The sequence below is a fragment of the Nicotiana sylvestris genome, chromosome 8, assembly GCF_000393655.2.
Source record: "Nicotiana sylvestris chromosome 8, ASM39365v2, whole genome shotgun sequence".
Classification (NCBI taxonomy): domain Eukaryota; kingdom Viridiplantae; phylum Streptophyta; class Magnoliopsida; order Solanales; family Solanaceae; genus Nicotiana; species Nicotiana sylvestris.
Window position 1 is genome coordinate 6,572,053 of NC_091064.1, and position 25,448 is coordinate 6,597,500.

Sequence of the window (25,448 nt, forward strand, 5' to 3'; positions counted from 1 at the left end):
AGTTGTAGTGAAGGTGGCATCAGAACTACAATCCATCCTGATAAATTATTTAACAAGCAAAAAATCAATAAAAGTAAGAATATGATATAAGAAATGATACAAAAGTTGTCAACAAATAGCTCTATGCGCGCTCGCTCGCCTTCTAAGAAGGGCAAGGATATACGAACAGAACAACACAACGAAATGATGAAATGACGAAGAATGAACAGGAGGCACCGGAGGAAAAAGATTGATCTCATATATCCGCGTCGTTTGATATTTTTACTAATCATTGCACGAGTCAAAAAGTCCGTTTCTGATAGTCGATGATTCAAGAAATGCCAATAGTTTTGCCAAGCAACCAAAGCACCAATGATAATTCTAATCCAAATATGGTGTGAATAGAACTTCTATCCAACATAAATCCATAGATTGTTACTCCTGCTCTGTTGTTCTCAAAATATTTCACTGCAATAAGTGTGACAAAATGAACTACAATTAGATAATTCTTGACAAGCAGTAATACAGAACTTAATAGTAGTAGATTTTAAACATATACAACAACAACAATAATAAACCTAGTCTAGTCCCACGGGTAGGGTTTTGAGGAGGGTAATGTGTGTACGCAGGCCTTATCCCTACCTTGTGAAGGTAGAGAGGCTGTTTCTGATACCCTCGGCTCAAGAAACATTAAAAATAAAGTAACAAACAGTAGCAAACATCAATGTAATATGAGCAAATGGCACAACATGTAATAATAAAGAACCAGGAATAAGAAAATATTAAAATAATACTAGTACTACTGGTAAGACTAAGAGACGCTAACGACTACTTGTCAGTCTTCCACCCTAATTCTCGACCTCCACCAGTCCCTATCGAGGGTCATGTCCTTGGTAAACTGGAGTTGGACTAAATATATGTAATTGCAAATTTTTTTAAATTATTTGTTATAGTAGACAAGGGCGGACCCAAAATTTGAAGGTGGTGGGGGCACATGAGCGGGATTGCTCAACCAGTGCCCTCATCTAACTTTTTATCTTAAGGGTGCCAAGTAAAATATATGACCGTTTTAACATATATATACATATGTATTCAGAATTTTTGTTGAAACATAGGTCCGCCTCTGCCAGTAGATATTTATTATATTTCTCAAGTTACGATTTTATACACGGTGAGTGCACAAAAGTTAAACGGATAATGATATTAACCAGCATACTTAGTGCCTGTCTTTTCTGGAATGAAATTGTGCTATAGGCATAAGCAGGAACAAATTTCGTATTGTCCAATTCGTCTTCTTCTGAACATGCAGGAAACCTTTGGCCACAAGTCACCCGAGTAATTGGAGTCTCACCTTCAATCGAATCGAATGAGTCTATTGTTGCACATACATGCCACTTGGCTGCAAGGCATGTCACAGATTGAGCCTTGTGAGTGATTTTGGTCGCGCTTCGCAACAGTATCATGAGACCAGCAAGAAGACTGACAGAGCAAAGCTGCATATAAGACGACGACATTAGTTACGAGTAACAACAACTAAGGGTAGCCCGGTGCACTAAGCTCCCGCTATGTGCGAGTTCCAGGGAAGGGTCGGGCCACAATGGTCTATCATACACAGTCTTACCCTGTATTTCTGCAAGAGACTGTTTCCTGCTCGAACCAGTAACAGCAACAAAGAGATGATTAAAGATGAAGATCTGCTGAAATAGCTTGGGGAAATGAGTTAAAACTACTAAACTAGGGGTAGTTCCTCGGTCATCTAGGATAAAAATCATAATAGGTACGTTGTTAGTTTCATTTCATATGATAGTATAAAAGATTGGACTATTCCCTACCGAGACAACATAAACTCTTTAATGGATCCTCCTTTTTTGGATCCTCCTTTTTTCAACTAGTAGATCACCTTTTCTTAAGGTTTCATACTACTATTCGAGTGATACGTGAATTGCTCAGGAGAAGTTTTTCTAACCGGATTGAAATCGTGAGATAGTTCGGTTCTCTAGACCCATCTGTCGCCCTGAAGAAGGGGCACGGTGTTGAAATTGCTGAACCGGAGAAATGAGTTGGAAAGGAGTCGAATGAAAGAATACAAGTGAAGCTAAGCACGAATTTTAAGAAAGAAAAAGAGGTTCTTAGACACATACCACAAGTGCACTTAGAACGCTAAAAGAGCGTCGTCAGGGCAAACGTGAAGTTGAAAAATCATAAAATTAACCTAATTAGTAATCGGCAGATGTATATATGTATAATCCATGTATAATATGTGTATAAGCATATATAATTAGTGTATAATCTATGTATATCGGCTAGAAATAGTGACAATTGTAAGCACGTGATTTTTGCCCTATATGAGAATTACTCCCAAAAAATTCAAAAATAAAATGATTTTTCTTTGGTGTGCAATTTTGTGATATTTTGTGATATTTTGAATAATTATTTGTATTTGTCTGTGCGTGTTTATTTGCTAAATTAATAAAAAAATACAAAAATATGTCGCATTTTGCATGTAGGATTTAATTCTACAATTGTTAGTAATTAAATTTGTTTTACAAAAATTAAAAATTACAAAAATAGGCATCGTTTGCATTTTTAGCATTTAATGTCCAAATATACAATTTTATGCTTAATTATTACTTAATTGTGCGTTAATTATTATTGGGAGTTAATTTGCGCTTTTATAACTTAATTTAATTCTTAATAATAGTTTAAGTATTTTTATAATTTAGTTTTAGAGAAATAAAAGAAGAAAAAAGAGCGAAAATATAAGGAAAGTCGGAATTGGGCCTCTTCTTCAATTTCAAGCCACAGGCCCAAAAAATGGCCCAATCTTCCCTACGACCCAGTCCATTTCGAACTGGGTCGACCCAGTCCATAACCCAAAAGACCCAAACCCCTTTGTCTTACATTTTACAAAACAAAACAAAAATTAAAAGAAGAAAACCCTAAAAACACTAAACCAATCCGCCACCCCTCCTATCTTCTTCTTCTTCCTCAAGATAACCATGGCTGCCTCCCATGGCGTCGTCCAGACCTTCGACCAAACAGTCCCCTCCCTCGTCGTCGTTGTCCGTCATCAACACCACCCTAAACAAACGACCATGGACGCCTGAACCGCCGGACCCCCCGTCGCTGCCCTCGTCGTCCAGCTCATTCCGCCATGGATGAGCGTCGACCAGCTGCTTCCGTCGAGCAGCTTGAGGCCAAAACAAGCCTCAGCTGCTGATGTTCTTCTTCGTCTTCTTCAGCTTGAGCGTCGCCATAGAAGCTGTCTCCGAGCTGCTGCTTCTGCTTCACGTCCATGGCGTCCAAACGTGCTGCTGCTGCTTCCCGTTCCACCTTCTTCTTCACTTCCAGCTGCTTCCGTTCATCACTTCTCCTTCGTTCCAGCTGTTGTATCTTCAGACGAGCTGCTCGGTTGAGTTTTAGTCGAGGTCGTCGAGCGTCGTTTTGAGTTCGTCAAAGTTTACAAGGAAGGTGAGTTCGTCGTTGAGTTCGTCGTCGAATCCGGACAGATTCATTCCCATTCGAGGTTCGTCGAAACAGTCCGTACATATTTCATTTCGATCCGGTTAGTAGTTTTTGAGTTTTATTTTGTCCGTATTTTGCTTTGATATTTTCGAATCTAAAATCGGCAAATGTTTGTTTTGTTTATCGTTTGAATTAATTTTTAGTTCATGCTCATGTGTTGTTTGTTAAATTAATTTTTCAGATTTCAAATGAAAGATTAATTAGTTATTTTTCATGTTTATTTCATGTTTGTATTGTTGTTTAAGTGAATATTTGTTAGTTTAATGTTTGTTAGATACAAATTGAAGTTTAATTAATTGTTTCTTCAATTTGTTTCATGTGTTTATGTATTGTTAGAAATTGTTAATATTGTTAAGTTCAAGCTTAAGTTCATAATTGTTTATTCGTCGATCTTGTTATTTGTCTAAAAAGAATTTAGTTGTGTTAAAGGAAATATATTGATTTAATCGTTTAATCCGTCATGTTTGTTGTGTTAAAATAGATTCATTCATGTTCATACTTTGTTTGGATGATCTTGAATCCGAATTTTGTATAGTTTGATTTCTTGTTTATCATTTATGATTATTTCGTGAATTTGTCTCATAATCTTATTTAAGTTTGATATAGGAATTGTTGGTTGTAATGTTGTTATGGTTGATTTTAAGTTCAATATTATTGAATTTAGAAATCTAAATATACTTGTTTGATTGTTGTTGTTGTTTAAATCCGAAAATAGGTTTGTTGTTGCTAAAAATATTGTTCAATCAAATTTTAGTTGTTCTTGGTTGTTCAATTTGTGTTCATATGATTTGTGGTTGAAATCATGTTCATGTGATTTGTTATTGAAATGTTGAAGAAATCATGTTCATGAAATTTGTTGTTTGAACATTGTTAGAAATTAATCATATTGTCTATATTTTGGTTAAGTTTGATTAATTGATGTGTTATAGCTGATGGGTAGTTTGGTAATTTATAGTACTTTCGGGGGTAAAATAGTAATTTGCAATAGGGTCGGAGGGGTAGTTTAGGAATTGTACATTTTGTAATTGTTTATATGAAGCATGGGGGACAAGACAAAATTTAGTGGGGGAATCTTGTATTATTTTAAGTGAAGCATGGGGGACAAAATGAAATGGGGTGGTGTGATATGTTTATTTAATGTAATGGGGATGAGTGGGAAGATAATGGGTTGGGTAGAGAAAAAGTATTGATTTAATTGATTAAAAGATTTATGGGATGGGATTATATATATGAAGTCTTGAACACAAGACAGAAGAGAGGATATACGAGATAGAGAAAAAAAACACAGATAAGAGAAACGAATCTGAGAAGAAAAATAGAAGAGAGAAAAAAGGGCTGAACATTTAAGAGAAAGAAAATTCCGAAAAATATTTAAGCTTTCAAAATAAAAATAAAAACTAAAAAATCTTCTGCTTTCTTTCTTTGTTTGAAATTAGTATTAATGGTTGTTGTTTCATTCAAAGCTTGAAGCTTTTGTTTTTGGGATTACTGTTCTACTGGTTTGCAAACTCTGTTCCTGGGTTGTTACTGCTGCTGGATTGTTGTTGCTGTATTGTTATTACTACCGCTGATTCTCATCATCATTTTCTTTTGCTTCCAATATCAGGTACATATCTGTAAATTCATGTCATGAAAAGCTTCAACATGACAAGTAAATGAAGTTTGGAATTATAAGGATGTCTTCTACTCATTTAAATTTTAGTAGTTTAAGTTTCAGTTTTGTTTTAGTTGGTTAATATAGTATTATACTTGACATGATAAACTGTTAACTAATTAACCTTCTAGAGTAATAAATTCCACAATAATCATATATGTTTTGAGGACTAGTGATGATATTTACTGTTTGAATTGTTGAGATAGGGAACATGGCAGAAAGTTGACCATTAATTAAATCTTGTGATATTGTTAGTTAAGTAAAGAATAGTACGGAAATACCCAGAAATTACATTACTAGCTTATTTTGTCAAATATCCAATTTTGTTTAAGACTAGATGATGTCAGTCGTACTTTGTTCGTATATGGCGTAATAACGGTTATGTGTATAACCCATAGTTGAAAGGTGAATTAATACAATCCATTACTATTACAATGCTGGAATATTGCGAACATGTCATGATGTATGTTTACGTTATATGTGATGTCGTCTTATTAAATCAATTGGTAGATTAGTTCTCTTTCTTAATAACAAATGGCTTAGTTATTTTAGGAACGCGATCAACTCATTTCTTTTAATGTATGAAATAATGTCAATGATTTTTTTTTAAAATATAGAGTTAGTGTTTGCAAATATTCGCATAGGCAGAGAGTAAGAATTGGTTTATTTATCTCAAACTCAATCTTCGTAAGCAAAATTAACCAAACAATTATAACCTCGGACTAAAAACAAGTGGTAAATTCTGTTTGCTCCAAATATAACAATGTAAATTCTTCGAAAAATATTACTTCGTTTATTAAATCAATTGTTTTCCTAAGTTTTATACGCAATTCGCTTTTTGGGTAGATAAATATTGTATTTACAATAAAAATGGTAGTATTAATCACACGTTGTTTATTTTTTTTTTATTCTTTAAACTCGAATGGTTTTTTGAGGAATATAATTCACACGTAAAATATAATTTGCGGTCAACGCTTAATGAATTGTGAATTCTTTTCAAGGAATTTAGAGGCATATCAAATAGTGATTTCTCATGACTTCCACATAAAAATGTATGGATGTAACAAACAATTTGTGGAAAATTTATACTACCATCAAGAATATCTTGTGCGATTAGGGATACGTTCGCGTGACCTGATTATATTTCTAAAGGCAATTCGGATTATGTGTTCGCGCAACTTCGAGCAAATATTTAATAATAACGGGGGTTCTTCGGAGAATATCAAATTAATTTTATATAACCAGAGATGTGCAGTTCGCTATTTAATCATACAAGAGCGACGGACGTTCTTAATTTTATTTTAAGCACAATTTCGAACTTAAGTCTATTTTTATAATAAAAAAAATTCGAAAAAAATAATTATTATATTATCAATATCATTGTGTATACGTACGCGTGACACGATTTTTCACGTTAAAATATATATAATATATAAAACGGATACACGTATGTGTGATTCGATTCGAAGAAGAGTCTTTAATTATAAACAATCTAAACAGAAGCGATAACAAAATCATGCAATAAAAAATGTAAAATCGAGATAATTAAGCCAAGAATAAAAACAGTTAAGCGACCGTGCTAGAACCACAGAATTCGGAAATGCCTAACACCTTCTTCCGGATTAACAGAATTCCTTACTCAGGATTTCTGGTTCGCAGAATAATAAACAGAGTCATATTCTCCTCGATTCAGGGATTAAAATTGGTGACTTGGGACGCCTTAAAATTCCCAAGTGGCGACTCTGAAACAAACAAACAAATCCCGTTTCGACTGTCCTTCAATTGGAGAAAACTCCCCACGCACCCTCGCGGGGGTGGAAAAAGGAGGTGCGACAGCTCTGGAGACTCTGCTGGGGACATGACCCAGAACCTCTGGTTCAGGGTTCAATAATTCGAGCTTAAAATAATTGTTATAGTTGGCTTTATTTATTATCTGATTTTTACATGATATATGCCTAATGTGCTAAATGATGCTTTTACCGCTTTAATATTATCTGAATTGTGTATATACAACTGCTACGAAACCCTTCTTCTTTCTGAGTCTTCTGAATTTATGGTGTACACGTGCGCGTGGCCCACCTTTCTGTTAGATGTCATACCAAATAAGACGAAGTTGGGACAAGTAACTAGGTCGGGCAGACTTTCGTGCTCCCGGTACGTTGCCCCCACTTCGGCTCAAGCTGTCCACTTGGGTGAGCCAGGGCTAGAACAATATGCCTCAAGTTTTTCACTTAGAATAACTCAGCTTCATGCCGGATCCCTAGTAGGAACGTTTGTTTGCATCACGTGCATTTGACTTTGGAGGCTCAACACAGGGGTTGGGTCTGTCTAGGACAGGTGCACCAAAAATGAAAATGACCATCCTGATGCATCTTACTTGCTCCTACTTGCGCATTTATTTGATTCGGACTTGTGTGCTAACTATCTTTTGAATATCAGGAATAATATTTTAAAATTGAAAAAAAGAAAATAGAAATAGCGGTTAGGGAATTGATTCTTTATTTTTGAAAAAAACCAATGCCCAAATAACTGTCAAAACTCTGCCGAAATTTTGAGAAAATGAAAAAAAAAATGTTTTATTAGTTTGTTTTATTAAAAGCAAAGAAAAATAGAAAGATAAAAAAAATCGTTGTTCTGTCTTATTTTTCAAAAAATAAAAAAATAAATAAAAAAAAAGAAAAATAGTTTGTCTTCCCCTGAAAATGACAATGAAAAAGAGTCTTACTTTTAAAATAGTTTTTTTATTCGTTTCTGAAAAATTCAAAATGAAAATGAAAAGAGTTGTGCTTTGAAAGTGGTTTTGTTATTTGTTGTTGAAAAAAAAAATCCTGTTTTAAAATAGTTCGGTTAATTTGCCCGAACTATGCGGGTTTGATTCTCACCGAATGTGAGATACGTAGGCAACCCTCATCGGGTCCAACCCCCATTTTTGCTAAAATAGCCAAAAACCAATAAATAAATAAAAAACATGTCAAAATTTTAATTTTTTCATAAATAAGTCGGGCAGTGTCCAGCCTCCACTTTTTGCTAAAACAAAATAGCCAAAAAAAATATGTCAAATTTTAGTTTTGTCATAAAGAAGTCGGGTGACGCTGTTTTGACAAGACATAACCGAATGTTCCCGAAAAGGACGCCGGAAGGCTAACTTTGCATAAACAGCCACCTTTTGGGTCATGTTTAGGATTTTTGGTCCAGTTGACCAACACAGCCTTTAACAAATCTTCGTCCCCGAGGCGCTGAAGGGCCGTGTTTGCAACATCAGGTTTTTATTATAATTTGAAAAAAAAAAGTCAGCGGTCAGGTGAATACCGTTTGGATTTTTGGTCAAAATAAGTCGAGCCAGCTTCGGCCGCGTCTTAAACCGTTCTCGCCGAAATAGCCTTAGAGTATCTTTCAGTTGTCGAAAGGCTATTTTCGTAAAAGAATGAACAAGTTTGTAAAGTGTCATAAAATAATCCTCTCCGGCCTCAAAATTTGGAAGGGCCACATTTGCAAAAATAACCATTCGGTTGCATTTGTTAAACGGAGAAAGGAAGCTGGCCGTTTGTTTTTGGAGTTTGTAAATCTTTTAATTAGAATATGTGGGTTGTTTGATTTTCGAGTTTGTAGGTCATCTTCAAACCTTTGAAACTCAGTTTATTTTAATATGAAAATTGAAAAAAATGATTAGTATTGTTTATCTTTTATTGGTCCGAACTACGCAAGGTCTGATTCATGCGGGGTCATGATACGTAGGCAATCTCCATAAGATTCGACCACAACAAAAAAGAAAGAAAAAAAATGGAAAAAATGAAAAAAAAAACCGAAAAAAAAAAAGAAAAAAAAATGAAAAAAATCGAAAAATGAAGAAACAAAAAATTTTGAAAAAAAAAAAGAAAAAAGAAATGAAAATAAAAAGAAAAATGAAAAAAAGAGATGTTAATAATGGGGACTGACTGAGTCCATTTTAACCTGTTTTGTTTTGAATCGCAAAGAAAGAAGGTGGTTGGTTTGTGGTAAGCCGGAAATACAAGACCCAGAAGCACGCTTTGCGGGGATCAGGCCTAATAACAGAAGCACTCGAATCCTATTGGGAAATTGTTGACTAAGGTTGATGATATCGAAGTTGGCAATGGGCTGGACAATACTGATGCGAAGCTCAGTGGCTAAGATGCCAATTTTCGATAAAGTGGGAGGACGCTCCGTTCCTTGGTTAGCAAGAGATAAGCTTGTGGTGGCTTATTTTTAGTCATTTCAGTTGTCCGGATTATTCTTAAGGTTGTAATCCAGATATTGTCTTGTGTCAAACCTTCTTATCTTTCCATTTTGTCATATAAGTTTGTTTAAGTTTTGTCCGGGCTATTTTAGGATTTTATTCTGGTTTGTTTTGTTTGTTTTATTATTCAAACCATTTCGCCGGTAATTTAATACAAAAGCCGATCTTTATTATTTTCAGTCATCTTTTTTGTTTAGTCCTTTTATCATTTTTGTTCAAACGCCGATTCTCGTGACATGACATGCGCACACAGTTTGGGCCTAATCTTAAAAGTTAATCATAAAACCCTAGGAAGGTGATCAAAGCATTTAAAGGAAATAAGAACGGTGTGAGATTATTTGAAGCCCGAGTCATGTGGAACTAGGGCAAGTAAAACACAAAGAAAACCGTTAAATGCAAGATTCGCCGAATTGGCATGAGGGTCGTTCATGAGAGTGAGAGTGTTGCCCAGCAGTGCTTTAGAAATGACAAATGAAAAGCAAGTGTTTAACATAATTGTCAAGACCAGCACCATCGGAAGAGACTATAAATCTATGATCAATTGTGTTGTTTGCACTTGGCATGTTTTGAAGACTGGAATGACGAAGGCATTTTGTTCTGCTACCTAAACACTTTATCCTTCGTTACCCCTTTTGAGCCTTATTTATTTTCTTTCATACCCCTCGTTCGGAATCAATAGCAACGACTAGGAAATACGAGCCTGGAAGGTAAAGAAAAAAAATTAAAAAAAAAAGAAAAAAAAAGAAGAAGAGAAAAATGATAACAAAAACAAAAGAAAGTCAACTGAAAAACAAAGGAGTTGGGAACTACGTTTGACCTGATTCCTCAAAGAGGATACGTAGGCGCCTCACGGCTCGGTCATAGTGTGCATGGTGTGCATAGTGTAACAAAAAATTTAAAATATATATATAATAAATAAATAATCCCCAAGCAAGAAACTGGGGCAAGGGTTGCACTTGTTATAAACAAATATGATTTCGAAGGTTATAATTTTGAACCCCAAATTGATTTGTTTTTGAGCATTTAATACCTTTTCTTTCTAAGCCTATCCAAAAAACCCACATTACGGTCCATAGAAAGACCTTCTGATCAGTCTGCAAAAGATGCCAAGTTAGACAAATGAGAATCTTACCGACGAACATAACATTCTGTTCCACAGCAGAAAGGACTCTAATCTCCAGAGTCATACCGGCAACACTCCAAATCCCTAGCTGGAAAGTGATACAAATGAGAGAGTCTTATCGGTGAAAATCTTTACGGACACCATAAGGCGACGCAAGCTGAGAGAAAAACCAAAATGAGAGAGGCTTGATAGTGAAAACCTTTTGGGCACTACAAGTCGAATAAGATTGGGAATCAGATGGGGAATTGTCAATTGAAGGTCTTGAAAGACGATTGACGGCAGAGGATAGGCCACATGTGCATGTCATGACCATTAGAGTCGGTATTTGCATTTGATAGGTTTTTATTTATAGTTTCTTTTGTTAAAGAGTCATTTTTTTCGTTGTCTTTTATTCTGTTCCCTTTTATCTTTCCCTTTCACAGAAATTTCCCCAGTAGAGTCTGTTTGGTCAGAACCAGTGGGAAATGACTTCAAAATAGGCCATCAGCTTTCCAATATAAGATCTGACTAATACATCCAAGTGGTATAGTCAGGAAGGAACAAGCGCGAGGCCAGTGTCAAGAAAGATATCCCCAACAAAAGGATTAACGATTGTCAAGAGGGATATCCTTGCCAAAATCAAAGGTTATAAACCTCAAGGCCAAGGCCTGTAGACAAAACAAGGAGAGCAATGAGCATGATTTGGGAAATTCATGCGAGACTAAAAGGTCGGGAAAATGCAAGTCTCCGAGCCATGCCACGAAAGAAGAGGGATATCCCCAGCAGAAATAGATTATCCCCAGCAAATAATATCATCCCCAACAAGTTGTGGAACGCAAAGCAAGGAAGGAAAAAGGGAAAACCATCCCAGTAGGAGTATCACAACCAACTACCACGTTTTAAACTAACAAATTTTGTTTGATTTGAAACAGGTAAAGGGAATGGCATTGATGACAGAAATGCATGCCATAAGGGAGACTGTAAAACTGGGGCAGAAAATTTTCCTTTCATTTGGAAAATTTTTTGGAAGTCAGGTACTCATTCGAGGAAGAATAAAGATAACACCAGTCTCAAGGGAAGTGGTCTTGGAACCGGTGTTGCCCCAACATAATAAGTTTCCAATGAAGGAAGTTGATCCCCAGCAGACAGAACAAAGGGATGACATTTGTGCTAAAAAAAAAAAGGGTCTTATCATCCCCAGCAGCTTCCATAAGAATGAAGCATCAATTTGAAGGGATAAAATTCCTCAGCAGCATTATCCCAAGAAGGTAACACTTTTATCCCCAGCATCGTTAAAAAAAAATTGAAGGAGGGGAAGAAAGGAAACTCCCCCAGTGGTATTATCCCCAGCAGTCAGGCGTCCACCTGGAGAACAAGGATGAGTAATGGAAGTATTAGCAATCAGGCGTCCACCTGGAGAACAAGGAAGAGCAATGAAAGAAACAGCAATCAGGCATCCACCTGGAGAACAAGGAAGAGAAATGGAAGTATTAGCAGTCAGGCGTCCACCTGGAGAACAAGGAAGAACAGTTGAAGTATTAGTAATCAGGCATCCACCTGGAGAACAAGGAAGAACAGTTGAAATATCAGAAGTCAGGCGTCCACCTAGAGAACAAGGAAAAGCAACAAAACTGGGGCAGAAGATTTCCTGCCATTGTCGAAAATTTTCTCGGAGGAACGAGGAAATCAATTCAAGTTTTAAGAGATAGCAAGACAACACGATTCGAAGAAAAACAGTCGGAGGTAAGACAATTCCAAGTTTTTGAAAATGGGATCATCCGCCCTCGAATAGGATATTTTGGGTTCATCCGCCCTGGAATAGGATATTTTGGGTTCATCCGCCCTCGAATAGGATATTTTGGGTTCATCCGCCCTCGAATAGGATATTCTGGGTTCATCCGCCCTCGAATAGGATATTTTGGGTTCATCCGCCCTCGAATAGGATATAATGGGTTCATCCGCCCTCGAATAGGATATAATGGGATCATCCGCCCTCGAATAGGATATTTTGGGTTCATCCGCCCTCGAATAGGATATTGTTGGGTTCATCCGCCCTCGAATAGGATATAATGGGTTCATCCGCCCTCGAATAGGATATAATGGGATCATCCGCCCTCGAATAGGATATTTTGGGTTCATCCGCCCTCGAATAGGATATTTTGGGTTCATCCGCCCTCGAATAGGATATTTTGGGTTCATCCGCCCTCGAATAGGATATTTTGGGTTCATCCGCCCTCGAATAGGATATAATGGGTTCATCCGCCCTCGAATAGGATATTTTGGGTTCATCCGCCCTCGAATAGGATATTGTTGGGTTCATCCGCCCTCAAATAGGAAATTGTTGGGTTCATCCGCCCTCGAATAGGATATTTTGGGTTCATCCGCCCTCGAATAGGATATTTTGGGTTCATCCGCCCTCGAATAGGATATTTTGGGTTCATCCGCCCTCGAATAGGATATAATGGGTTCATCCGCCCTCGAATAGGATATTTTGGGTTCATCCGCCCTCGAATAGGATATTTTGGGTTCATCCGCCCTCGAATAGGATATTTTGGGTTCATCCGCCCTCGAATAGGATATTTCGGGTTCATCCGCCCTCGAATAGGATATTTTGGGTTCATCCGCCCTCGAATAGGATTTTTCGGGTTCATCCGCCCTCGAATAGGATATTTTGGGTTCATCCGCCCTCGAATAGGATATAATGGGTTCATCCGCCCTCGAATAGGATATAATGGGTTCATCCGCCCCTCGAATAGGATATTTTGGGTTCATCCGCCCTCGAATAGGATATAATGGGTTCATCCGCCCTCGAATAGGATATAATGGGATCATCCGCCCTCGAATAGGATATTTTGGGTTCATCCGCCCTCGAACAAGGATATTTGGGGTTCATCCGCCCTCGAATAGGATATTTTGGGTTCATCCGCCCTCGAATAGGATATTTCGGGTTCATCCGCCCTCGAATAGGATTTTATTGTAAAGTTGTCGAAGTCAGGAGCCCGCCTGAAGAGATGAATGGCGATTATTTTCAAAGTTGTTGTTGAAGTCAGGAGCCCGCCTGAAGAGAGGAAAGGCGTTTTTAAAAAAAGGTTGTTGAAATCTTGCCAACCTAAAGAAAGGAATGGCGATGTATTGGTTGAAGTCAGGAGTCCGCCTGAAAAAAGGAATGGCGTTTATTTTCAAAGATGTTGTTGAAGTCAGGAGCCCGCCTGAAGAGAGGAATGACGCTTATTTTTAAAGTTGTTGTTGATGTTGGGAGGCCGCCCAGATAACAGAGGCATACATTTCAAGATCAAGTCAGAGGACAATAAAACAGAGGGTTACAATAGGAATCCCCAGCAGGAAACAATAAAATTCCCCGACACCGGGAAACAGAAGGTTGCAACAAGAGGTCACAGCACAAACTCAAGTACATGTGTCAAAAGAAGAAAAGCACCGGAAGAAATGCAAGCAGACAAGGAAGCAAGGCAACAAAAATAAATTGTACTCTAGCCTAGCTTCTTGTTTTCTTTTAAGCATGGTGTAACAAGGAGATCGGTAAGCAGTGGTAATAACATGCAACAACAGTAACAATGCAGTCCCACGATAGTCCCAGCTACCAAAATTTCACGAACTACATTGACCTGATTCCTGTTTAGCCCGGGATATGTAGGAAACCTTTGAAGCAAAGGTTCGGTCAAATCTTTTTCAAAAAAATGCTTCACACGGAGTACTCGGATGGGCAAAAATCGCTCGCTTTATCTTTGCACGAAAACCCTTCGTGTCTTCGGGCAAAGAGGGGCAGCTGTAAGCACGTGATTTTTGCCCTATATGAGAATTACTCCCAAAAAATTCAAAAATAAAATGATTTTTCTTTGGTGTGCAATTTTGTGATATTTTGTGATATTTTGAATAATTATTTGTATTTGTCTGTGCGTGTTTATTTGCTAAATTAATAAAAAATACAAAAATATGTCGCATTTTGCATGTAGGATTTAATTCTACAATTGTTAGTAATTAAATTTGTTTTACAAAAATTAAAAATTACAAAAATAGGCATCGTTTGCATTTTTAGCATTTAATGTCCAAATATACAATTTCATGCTTAATTATTATTTAATTGTGTGTTAATTGATATTGGGAGTTAATTTGCGCTTTTATAACTTAATTTAGTTCTTAATAATAGTTTAAGTATTTTTATAATTTAGTTTTAGAGAAATAAAAGAAGAAAAGAGAGCGAAAATATAAAGAAAGTCGGAATTGGGCCTCTTCTTCGATTTCAAGCCACAGGCCCAAAAAATGGCCCAATCTTCCCTACGACCCAGTCCATTTCGAACTGGGTCGACCCAGTCCACAACCCAAAAGACCCAAACCCCTTTGTCTTACATTTTACAAAACAAAACAAAAATTAAAAGAAGAAAACCCTAAAAACACTAAACCAATCCGCCACCCCTCCTATCTTCTTCTTCTTCCTCAAGATAACCATGGCTGCCTCCCATGGCGTCGTCCAGACCTTCGACCAAACAGTCCCCTCCCTCGTCGTCGTTGTCCGTCGACAACACCACCCTAAACAAACGACCATGGACGCCTGAACCGCCGGACCCCCCCCCGTCGCTACCCTCGTCGTCCAGCTCATTCCGCCATGGATGAGCGTCGACCAGCTGCTTCCGTCGAGCAGCTTGAGTCCAAAAAAAGCCTCAGCTGCTGCTGTTCTTCTTCGTCTTCTTCAGCTTGAGCGTCGCCATGGAAGCCGTCTCCGAGCTGCTGCTTCTGCTTCACGTCCATGGCGTCCAAACGTGCTGCTACTGCTTCCCGTTCCACCTTCTTCTTCACTTCCAGCTGCTTCCGTTCATCACTTCTCCTTCGTTCCAGCTGTTGTATCTTCAGACGAGCTGCTCGGTTGAGTTTTAGTCGAGGTCGTCGAGCGTCGTTTTGAGTTCGTCAAAGTTTACAAGTAAGGTGAGTTCGTCGTTGAGTTCGTCGTCGAATCCGGACAGATTCATTCCCATTCGAGGTTCGTCGAAACAGTCCGTACATATTTCATTTCGATCCGGTTAGTAGTTTTTGATTTTTATTTTGTCCGTATTTTGCTTTGATATTTTTGAATCTAAAATCGGAAAATGTTTGTTTTGTTTATCGTTTGAATTAATTTTTAGTTTATGCTCATGTGTTGTTTGTTAAATTAATTTTTCAGATTTCAAATGAAAGATTAATTAGTTATTTTTCATGTTTATTTCATGTTTGTATTGTTGTTTAAGTGAATATTTGTTAGTTTAATGTTTGTTAGATACAAATTGAAGTTTAATTAATTGTTTCTTCAATTTGTTTCATGTGTTTATGTATTGTTAGAAATTGTTAATATTGTTAAGTTCAAGCTTAAGTTCATAATTGTTTATTCGTCGATCTTGTTATTTGTCTAAAAAGAATTTAGTTGTGTTAAAGGAAATATATTGATTTAATCGTTTAATCCGTCATGTTTGTTGTGTTAAAATAGATTCATTCATGTTCATACTTTGTTTGGATGATCTTGAATCCGAATTTTGTATAGTTTGATTTCTTGTTTATCATTTATGATTATTTCGTGAATTTGTCTCATAATCTTGTTTAAGTTTGATATAGGAATTGTTGGTTGTAATGTTGTTATGGTTGATTTTAAGTTCAATATTATTGAATTTAGAAATCTAAATATACTTGTTTGATTGTTGTTGTTGTTTAAATCCGAAAATAGGTTTGTTGTTGCTAAAAATATTGTTCAATCAAATTTTAGTTGTTCTTGGTTGTTCAATTTGTGTTCATATGATTTGTGGTTGAAATCATGTTCATGTGATTTGTTATTGAAATGTTGAAGAAATCATGTTCATGAAATTTGTTGTTTGAACATTGTTAGAAATTAATCATATTGCCTATATTTTGGTTAAAGTTTGATTAATTGATGTGTTATAGCTGATGGGTAGTTTGGTAATTTGTAGTACGTTCAGGGGTAGTTTGGTAATTTTCAGTAATGTTGGAGGGGTAGTTTAGGAATTGTACATTTTGTAATTGTTTATTTGAAGCATGGGGGACAAAATAAAATGGGGTGGGTTGTGATATGGTTATTTAATATAAAGGGGGGACAAGACAAAATTTAGTGGGGGAAATCTTGCATTATTTTATGTTAGGCATGGGGGACAAAATATAATGGGGTGGTGTGATATGTTTATTTAATGTAATGGGGATGAGTGGGAAGATAATGGGTTGGGTAGAGAAAAAGTATGGATTTTAATTAATTGAAAGGTTTATGGGATGGGTTATATATATGAAGTCTTGAAATCAGATTTAAGGAAAGAGATAAGAAAAAATACACAGATAGATACGAGAGAAAAATACACAGATAAGAGAAACGAATCTGAGAAGAAAAATAGAAGGGAGAAAAAAGGGCTGAACATTTAAGAGAAAGAAAAATTCCGAAAAATATTTAAGCTTTCAAAATAAAAATAAAAACTAAAAAATCTTCTGCTTTCTTTCTTTGTTTGAAATTAGTATTAATGGTTGTTGTTTCATTCAAAGCTTGAAGCTTTTGTTTTTGGGATTACTGTTCTACTGGTTTGCAAACTCTGTTCCTGGGTTGTTACTGCTGCTGGATTGTTGTTGCTGTATTGTTATTACTGCCGCTGATTCTCATCATCATTTTCTTTTGCTTCCAATATCAGGTACATATCTGTAAATTCATGTCATGAAAAGCTTCAACATGACATATTAATGAAGTTCGGGAATTATAATTCTGTTTTCCATTCGTTCAAGTTCATTAGTTTAAAATTTGGTTTTGTTTCAGTTGATTAATATAGTAGTATGTTTGTCGTGATGAATATAAGATAATTGTTACCTCTTAAAGTTCGTATAAGTGTTGTAATAATATCACCTATTTCGGAATTTTCATTAAGTGAAGTCATGATTGAATTATCAAGGTAGGGAACATGACATAAAATGGGCCATTAATTACATCCCGTAATATTGTTAGCTAAATGTAAAGTAGAATGGAAGTATCAAGAAATTACATTATTAGTATATCTTGTAAAAAATCTGATTTTGGTTTAGATTGATATAAGTTGTATGTTCATATATGGCATGATGATGAGTATATATATAATCATATATGGAAGGTGATTTGATATAGCTCGTTACGATGTTAGAGTGTTATGAATGTTTTAGACGGACAATTGTGTTGCATGTAAGGCAATTTTATTCAATCGATTTGTATAATAATTCCCTTTTCTTATCAACTTGACTCTTATCTTCCATTGCAAACATTAACCAAACCATTGTAACTTTGGACTAAAACAAATACATGAGAAGGACATGGGATTTATAAACGAATCGTGGCATTTTATGTAAAAGATATATAGAAGAAGAGTTCGCCTTAAATGAAACAATGAAGATTCTGCAGAAATTATTAATTTGTTTATCATTTTAAGTTCTTTCCCAATTTTATACACGATTCGATTTATGGACATCCAAATGTTGTATCCACGAAAAAATGTTAGTTTTAGATACATATTGTCTGTTTTCTTTTTCACGTCATTAATTCTTTAAAATTTGAGGTATATGATTCATATGTGTAAAACAAGGCTCGCGGTCAACACGTAATAACAATTTGTAGAGAACCTTATCAAGAATATTTTTGTGATTAGGGATACGTTCGCGTAACCTGATTATATTTCTAAAAGCAATTCGGATTATGCGTTCGCGCAACTTCGATCGAATATTTAATAAAAGGGATTTCTCGGAGAATATCATTATTAATTTCATAAAAACCCGAGATGTGAGGTTCACTACTTAATTATACCAAAAGGGCGAATGTTCTTGATTTTATTTAAAGCATAATTTCGAAAATAATTATTTTAATAAAAATATTATCTATATTATTGTGTACACGTGCGCGTGACACAACTCCGCATGTTTTAAAAATATAATTTATAACACGAATATACGTACGCGTGATTCGATTCAAAGAAGGGACTTTAAATCTAAATAGAAGCGGTAACAATAAAATCATGCAATAAAAAATGTATTTAACAAATCAAAATAATCAAGCCGAATATAACAGTTGAGCGACCGTGCTAGAACCACGGAACTCGGGAATGCCTAACACCTTCTCCCGGGTTAACAGAATTCCTTATCCGGATTTCTGGTGCGCAGACTGTTAAATAGACAGAGTCATATTCTCCTCGATTCAGGGATTAAAACCGGTGACTTGGGACGCCTTAAAATTCCCAGGTGGCGACTCTGAAACAAACAAACAAATCCCGTTTCGACTGTCCTTTAATTGGAGAAAACTCCCTACGCACCCTCGCGGGCGCGGAAAAAGGAGGTGCGACAACAGTAACTCTGATCGACTATTTGTATAAAGATTCCTTTAAAATTAAGGATCTATCAGACGTAGAATGGTGTCATTCTTTTTAGAACAAATATAAAAGGAAAGTGTCATATAAAATGGAACAGAAGGAGTGATTGTTTTGGCAAATCTGTTCTGTTGCTAGAAATACTTGGACAGCAACACACATGTGCTTGTGCTACATTATCATTAGTTGAGTGTCACATTTATATCAATTGTGATCAATGATCTAGTTCAAATTATTTGTGTTGAACATACGAAGCAATGAAAAATCAAGAACGCATATAATGCATACCACAAGTTCACCACTTTTATAGATATGAAGATCTGTAGTTGAGCGCGTAGTCATGAGAAGGGACATGAATTGGCTTGCTGTAATAAACATCAACGCCCACAAAATAAACGCGTGATACCTATGGCTAATGATCCGCAAATGCCTCCTGATTCTGAGATGCTCTCTCAACACTGATTCAACGTCCGAATCTACATGAAAAACCTGAGTAAAATCTTGTAGCCGGAGAACTTGAAGGTAACATATCAGCCGGAATAGGATACAGACTAAAAAGAACACGACGGTCCTGTAAAGCCAAGACGTGAGCTCAAGAATGCACGCGACAATGTCACTCGCGATGACATTGCCTAAGAAGGGGATTTGTGTACCACCTGAACTGTACCACCAAATCTTATACGCGCATTCAGCAGCAAAACATGGTAGGACATATATGAATAGGATTTTCAGTGAACTCTGCATATTGAGAAGAAGAGTTAAATTATTGTTAGATCTTGTTGAATCAAGGCATACAAATCAAGGCTTGAAATCGAGCACAAATCCCTACACTGAAAACAATGTCAGGTCTGCTAGCAGTAAGATACAAAAGAGAACCAGTCATTCCCTTATACAACTTCTAATCAACAGATGAACCAGGTTCATCTATATCCAATTTCGTGGATGTTGCAATAGGAGTGTCAATTTCTTTGGATGTTCCTTATTGTTTTTGTTACGGAGGAATAGGTTTATGGACAGGTTCCCTTGAGGCTTGAGGATCAGTTCCTCTCTAGTCAGTTCCCCCTGTCATGTTGCCCTGGGTGGAAGGGCCTGTTCCATCACCTGTTCCTTCCTGCGATGCATCTTCAAGCTGGACTGTGGTTTCACCATTTGAATTTCTTATCAGCCCAATCTCTTCATTATCTTGTTCCTGCCTCTCAGAAAGAATGTTAGGTTTTTTAAAAAAAATAACATATACATTTTTTCTACACATATAGTTATTTTACTGTATATCTTATAAGCTTTACTATGTGAAGAATATCCCGAGAATACTCCCTCGTCACTTCTAAGATCATACTTACCTAGGGAGTCTTTGTCATTATTGTGCACAAAGCACTTGCATCTAAATGCCATAAGATGAGATATATTTAGCTTTCTCCTTGTAAGTGACTCATATGGAATCTTCGTAACAAGAGGTCTAGTCATGCAACTATTTATGATATAGAATGCAAATTCAGCAAACTTAGCATTTTTAAATTCAGTTCCATGATCAGACCTAATTGATGCAAGTTGATTACCTATTATTTCTGAGTTTTTCTAACAAAAAAAGTAAACATGTCAAATGCTTCATCTTTAGATGTTAAAAACAATGTCTAAGAAAATCTAGAGTAATCATCAACAAGCACCATCACATATCTTTTACCATCTCTACTTAATGTTCTCATTGGACTATAGAGATTCATATGGACCAGTTCCATCGTTCTGGTGGTGCTTACCACTTTCTTGCATTTAAAAGAGCATCTTACCTGTTTCCCCCTTGCACAAGCCTCACAAACTTTGTCTTCCTTGAACTTGATGTTGGGCAGCCCTATCACCAGGTCCTTGAAGACTAATTTGTTGAGTTGACTCAGACTTGCATGTCCAAGTCTCTTGTGCCAAAGGAGGGGATCATTGTCCAACATACTTAAGCAAGTGAGTTCATTTTCAACAAGTGTGGACAAATCTACAATGTATATATTGTTTACTCTTTTTTCCCTGGAAAACAATCTTGTCAGTGGTAAGATTAATAGCAAAACATTTGGTAGAGGTGAATGCTACCAAATTACCTCTATCACATAATTATGATACATTGATTAGACTGTACTTTAGGCAATCTATCAATTAGACATTCTCAATAGAGTGAGAATCAGTCTTACATACCTTTCCAACCCCAATGATCTCATTTTTCTTCTCATTTCCAAAGGAGACATTACTTCCTTTGAGGTCCTCAAGTGAAAGGAATTTGTTCTTACTTCCTGTCAAATGCTTTGAGCAGCCACTATCCATGTACCATATTTGGCTGATCCCCTTCATTTGGACCCGCAAAAGGAAATCAAAGGTTAGTCTTAGGAACCCAAACTAGTTTGGGTCCCTTTCTATAGGCAAAAAAGTGAATCAGATTCTTTTTAGCCCAACCTGGCAGCATATTTTTCCTTTGAACAAATTTTTTATTCTTTTGACTAGCCTTTTCTTTTGCAATACATTCACTTTTATAGTGACTAGTTTTACCACAGCGTGTGCAAATTTTGTTCTCAAGAAGTATGAGGTACTTGCTTTTAGGATCCAACTTAGGTGTAGGGGTCCCGTAGCCAAGTCCTCTCTTGTTTCTACTATGGTGTTCGTGTAGCCATGAAAGTGCATCGGAGGACCTATTCCATTTACAGGTTCTGTCTAGCTTGTGCTTAACCCTGTTTAGATCCTCCTTAATAACTCTTATTTGCTCATCTCTTCTATATAACTCATCTTTCATTTTTCCTACATTTTATGCTAAAGTGAGTTGTGTGTGATCAACTTTCTTTTTACCAGTTCCTAATTTCAATTTTAGATTTTCATATCTAAGCTCTAGGACAGTGGTGTCAAGTTCATGAACCTGGTTCTTTAACTCAGCATTTTTACGTTCACTTTCACTAGCCCTAAGTTCCAGATTTTTGCACTTAGCTTTCAAAATCACACACTCCTTAGACAATTGTTTCTTTTCATTGTTTAGATCCCCAGATTCATCAATGAAATCCAGGAGTAACTCAGATAGTCTTTCTTTAGACAAAAATTCAATCTTGTCTTTGAGATGAATTATACTTACCTCAGATTCCTCATCGGATTCTCCAATTGCCACAAGTGCTTGTTCATCTCCATCTTTACCCTTTGAGTCCTCATCTGAGCCTTCTCCTCAGGCAGCAACCATAGCCTTTGTTGATCCTTTGTTCTTCTTGGGTTGAACATGTTCCTTCTTCATGTTCCTTTGTTCAGCTCTTTCCTTCTTCCATTCAATTTCCCATTGAGGATAGTTTTTGATGTGGTTATCAGTCTTCCCATACTTGTAACACCCCTCATTGGTTTGTTTTCAGGAACCCTTGGTTTGTTGTGGCTTCCACTTCTCGAAGGACCCTTTTCTCTCATTAGGTACTTCTTGAAGTCCTTTGTGATCATGGTCATTTTATCCTCCTCTAGATCAGCACCTTCAGTGATTCTGAATGCCAGGCTCCTTTCCTTCTTGGGTGCATCCATCTTCATAGTTTGCCTTCTAAGTTCATAGGCAGTGAGATTTCCAATTAGCTCATCCAACTTAAGAGTGACAATGTTCTTTGATTTCTGAATGGCAGTGATTTTGCTTTCCCAAGTGACTGGCAAAACCCTTGTCAAAATTTTATCAACTTTGTCCTCTTCAAGAATAACCCTTCCAAGAGACTTAAGTTCATTTGTCAGTGTGGTGAACCTTGCATACATCTCCTGGATGGTTTCCCCTTCCTCCATGGTGAAATTCTCATATTGAGAATACAGCAGTGTTCCTCTAGACCTCTTCACTTGAGGTGTTCCTTCATGAGCCACTTGCAAAGTATCCCAGATTTCCTTAGCAGTGGTACAGCTTTGAATTCTACTGTACTCGTCTGGACCAAGTTCACACACAAGCCATTTCTTGGACTTAACATTCTTTTCACATTTCCTCAAGTCCTCAGCATTACAGTCAGCTCTTGTTTTTGGCACATCTACTCCTTCAACATTCTTCTTCATGTTAGCCAGGGGACCATCAGTGACAATGTCCCATAGCTGATAGTCTTCTCCAATAATGTGATCTCTCATCCTATTTTTCCACCAAGAGTAGTACTGGTTATTAAAGAGTGGAGGCCTATGAGTGGATTGTCCTTCCCAGTTTCCAGGTGGAGCGCTCATCTTGATCTGTTCCTAAGGTGTTAGCCTCTTCAAGGATAATCTGCTTTGATACCAATTGATGTTTTATACATCAATACCATACAAGAGGGGGGTAATTTGTGTGGTGACCAATTTTTCGCTTAAACTATTTATGGAAGGACCTGGTTCTTCTATGTATTCCAACTACTACTATTGTGGAATAATAAATATAGAAAGTAAAGAACACAAGTATTTTTACATGGAAAACACCCCACTCAAAAGGTGAAAAAACCACGACCTACTACTCAGTAGGATTTTTCCCAACACTTCACTAAATCACTGAGCCAAAGCAGCATTTACAAAACTCTTTGTAAACCTAAGGATTACCTCTAATCCCGTTGTAGCAACCAGCCTCTAACTGTTGCGACAACTTCAAGTTAACTCTAACTTGAATACTCAAAGTACCTATTACAATTGCTTCTAGATAAAGCTGAAAAGTACAATATAAAAACACCTACTACAATTGAGCTAGAAATAAAGAAAGACATATAAAACTCTTTATGGAGCTGGTTCTTCAATCTAGTTCATGTAGCTTCAGGTTTGCACACTTGAATTACACACGAACTGCTAGCAAAAAGCCTTGCTATTTTGATCTCAATTCACGTTTAACTTCTGCGTTTTTGTGCAACACTATAATGTGAGAACATCCTACAATTTATATAGTTAGTAGATGAAGCAATAACTAGAGTTCTGATGCAACTCTTCCTTGGTGTAAGAGTTCTAGTTGATTTCAACTTCTAACTCCTTCCCTATCTTGGATAGTGTTCTTTTTGATTAAGGAGTCCCTCTCCTTATCAATTATGCAACCTTTTCGATCAAGAGATATTAAATACACCAAGTTAAGCTTATCTCTTTCACGTGCATCCCACATACTCGAATCTGCCCATTTTTGTGAACCTTAGGGATGGACCTGGTTTATCCTGAGTTCCTTTGTCAGTATTCAAAACTAACCTTTACTTGGGCCAATAATAACATCTATATAGCTCGGAATCACTCCTACAAGGCATAAAACACACCATTAGTACAAAACACTAGCGATTAAAGCTCAAACTCAATTAAAATACAGTAAATTAGAGTGTAATAAGTGACTAAAATACGCAATTATAGCCTATCATCAAGCTCGCCCAAAGGCAACCCCGACGGGCGGAGGGACTAACTGTATAGGTCAAAATCTAAACCAAAGAATTCTACTTAAGAAAGAACGACCAAGAGTCAATCAAGCTGAGGTCAAGCATATGAAGCAATATACTGGCGAGTGATTCAGTTACAACCGAGGTCGAGCACTCAGTTCCGCCTGAACGGCTAGTTCAATACTTAGATATTTAGAAGAATATTCTGTGAGATATTAAGGACCGCTGGGTAAGGAAAATATTTGGTATAAATATCATGAGAGAGTGTGACATGAGGGAGGCGGAGGAGAACACACACACACAAACATATACATCTCTCAAAAAGATGAAGATGTCCCCGAATCTCAGGCTCTTCACCGAAAAAGGAGATAAGAGTTGAGAACCTCGGTGTTCATCTATAATTCAATTTTATCAAAAGTATGGAAGTCGGTCTTGTTCAAGAATGGTGATTCTTTTCCTTTATGTATTCTTCATTATCATTTGATATTATTAGAGCAATCATTTATTTCTTACATTGTGAGATTCAATCGTAGCTATAATCAAATTTTATATTCAGCTATGCTTGTTTATTCCTATCTTCTATCTCAGATCTAGAATAAATTATCTCTGGCTAGGATTTATTCTAAATCTTTTTATTTAATTAGTTTAATAAAAAGACCTAATACTTTTTAGTCAAATAGACCATATTTATGGGATTACAATAGGTTTGTCGTTATTGTTGTTGTTATTGTTGTTGTTTCCTCGAGCTGCAGGCGCTCCTGGACTAAAGAAATCTTAAAAGTAAAGGTGGAGCTAGTTATGATTGGAAATTTATAGGTTTTGAATTTGCCATGGAACCTACAATTCGTCTCTGTTACTAGGTTCGCAATTAAATATTTATATATATTTAATAAATTTTCTAATGCAAATTACAATGACTAGGTCTAGCCGAACCGGCACCTAACAGGCTTGCTCTGGCCCCGCTTAGAAGGTAGTAATATTATATGTCAAATCTTCTGCACAGCAAAGATCCTTTCCTTTATTGATTTCAAGGCTTTATATGTTGATCTACATGAGAATGTGGCCGCAGTAAAACACTGATATACAGTATATTATTGATATTTCAATATATACAACTTACATCAATGGTTAAACAATTTGCAGGAAAAAGACATATCATAACATTGGCCAAACCGTTGGCTTAATTTCAGTCAACATGTCCATACTGTAGTGTTCTACTAGCACACTAAGTAGACTATAGACT

At 36.5% G+C, this 25,448-nt stretch overlaps 1 protein-coding gene across 1 annotated transcript; it reads right to left on the reverse strand.

Moving 5' to 3' along the window:
- Nucleotides 1–310: 310 nt before the first annotated feature.
- LOC138874644 (uncharacterized) lies at nt 311–19,755 on the reverse strand. The gene is made up of 4 exons (XM_070153415.1): nt 19,702–19,755; nt 19,161–19,610; nt 1,196–1,472; nt 311–447 (listed from the first exon to the last, which is right to left on the reverse strand). The coding sequence occupies exons 1-4, from the start codon at nt 19,753–19,755 to the stop codon at nt 311–313; spliced, it is 918 nt and encodes a 305-aa protein (XP_070009516.1).
- Between the last annotated feature and the right edge of the window lie 5,693 nt (nt 19,756–25,448).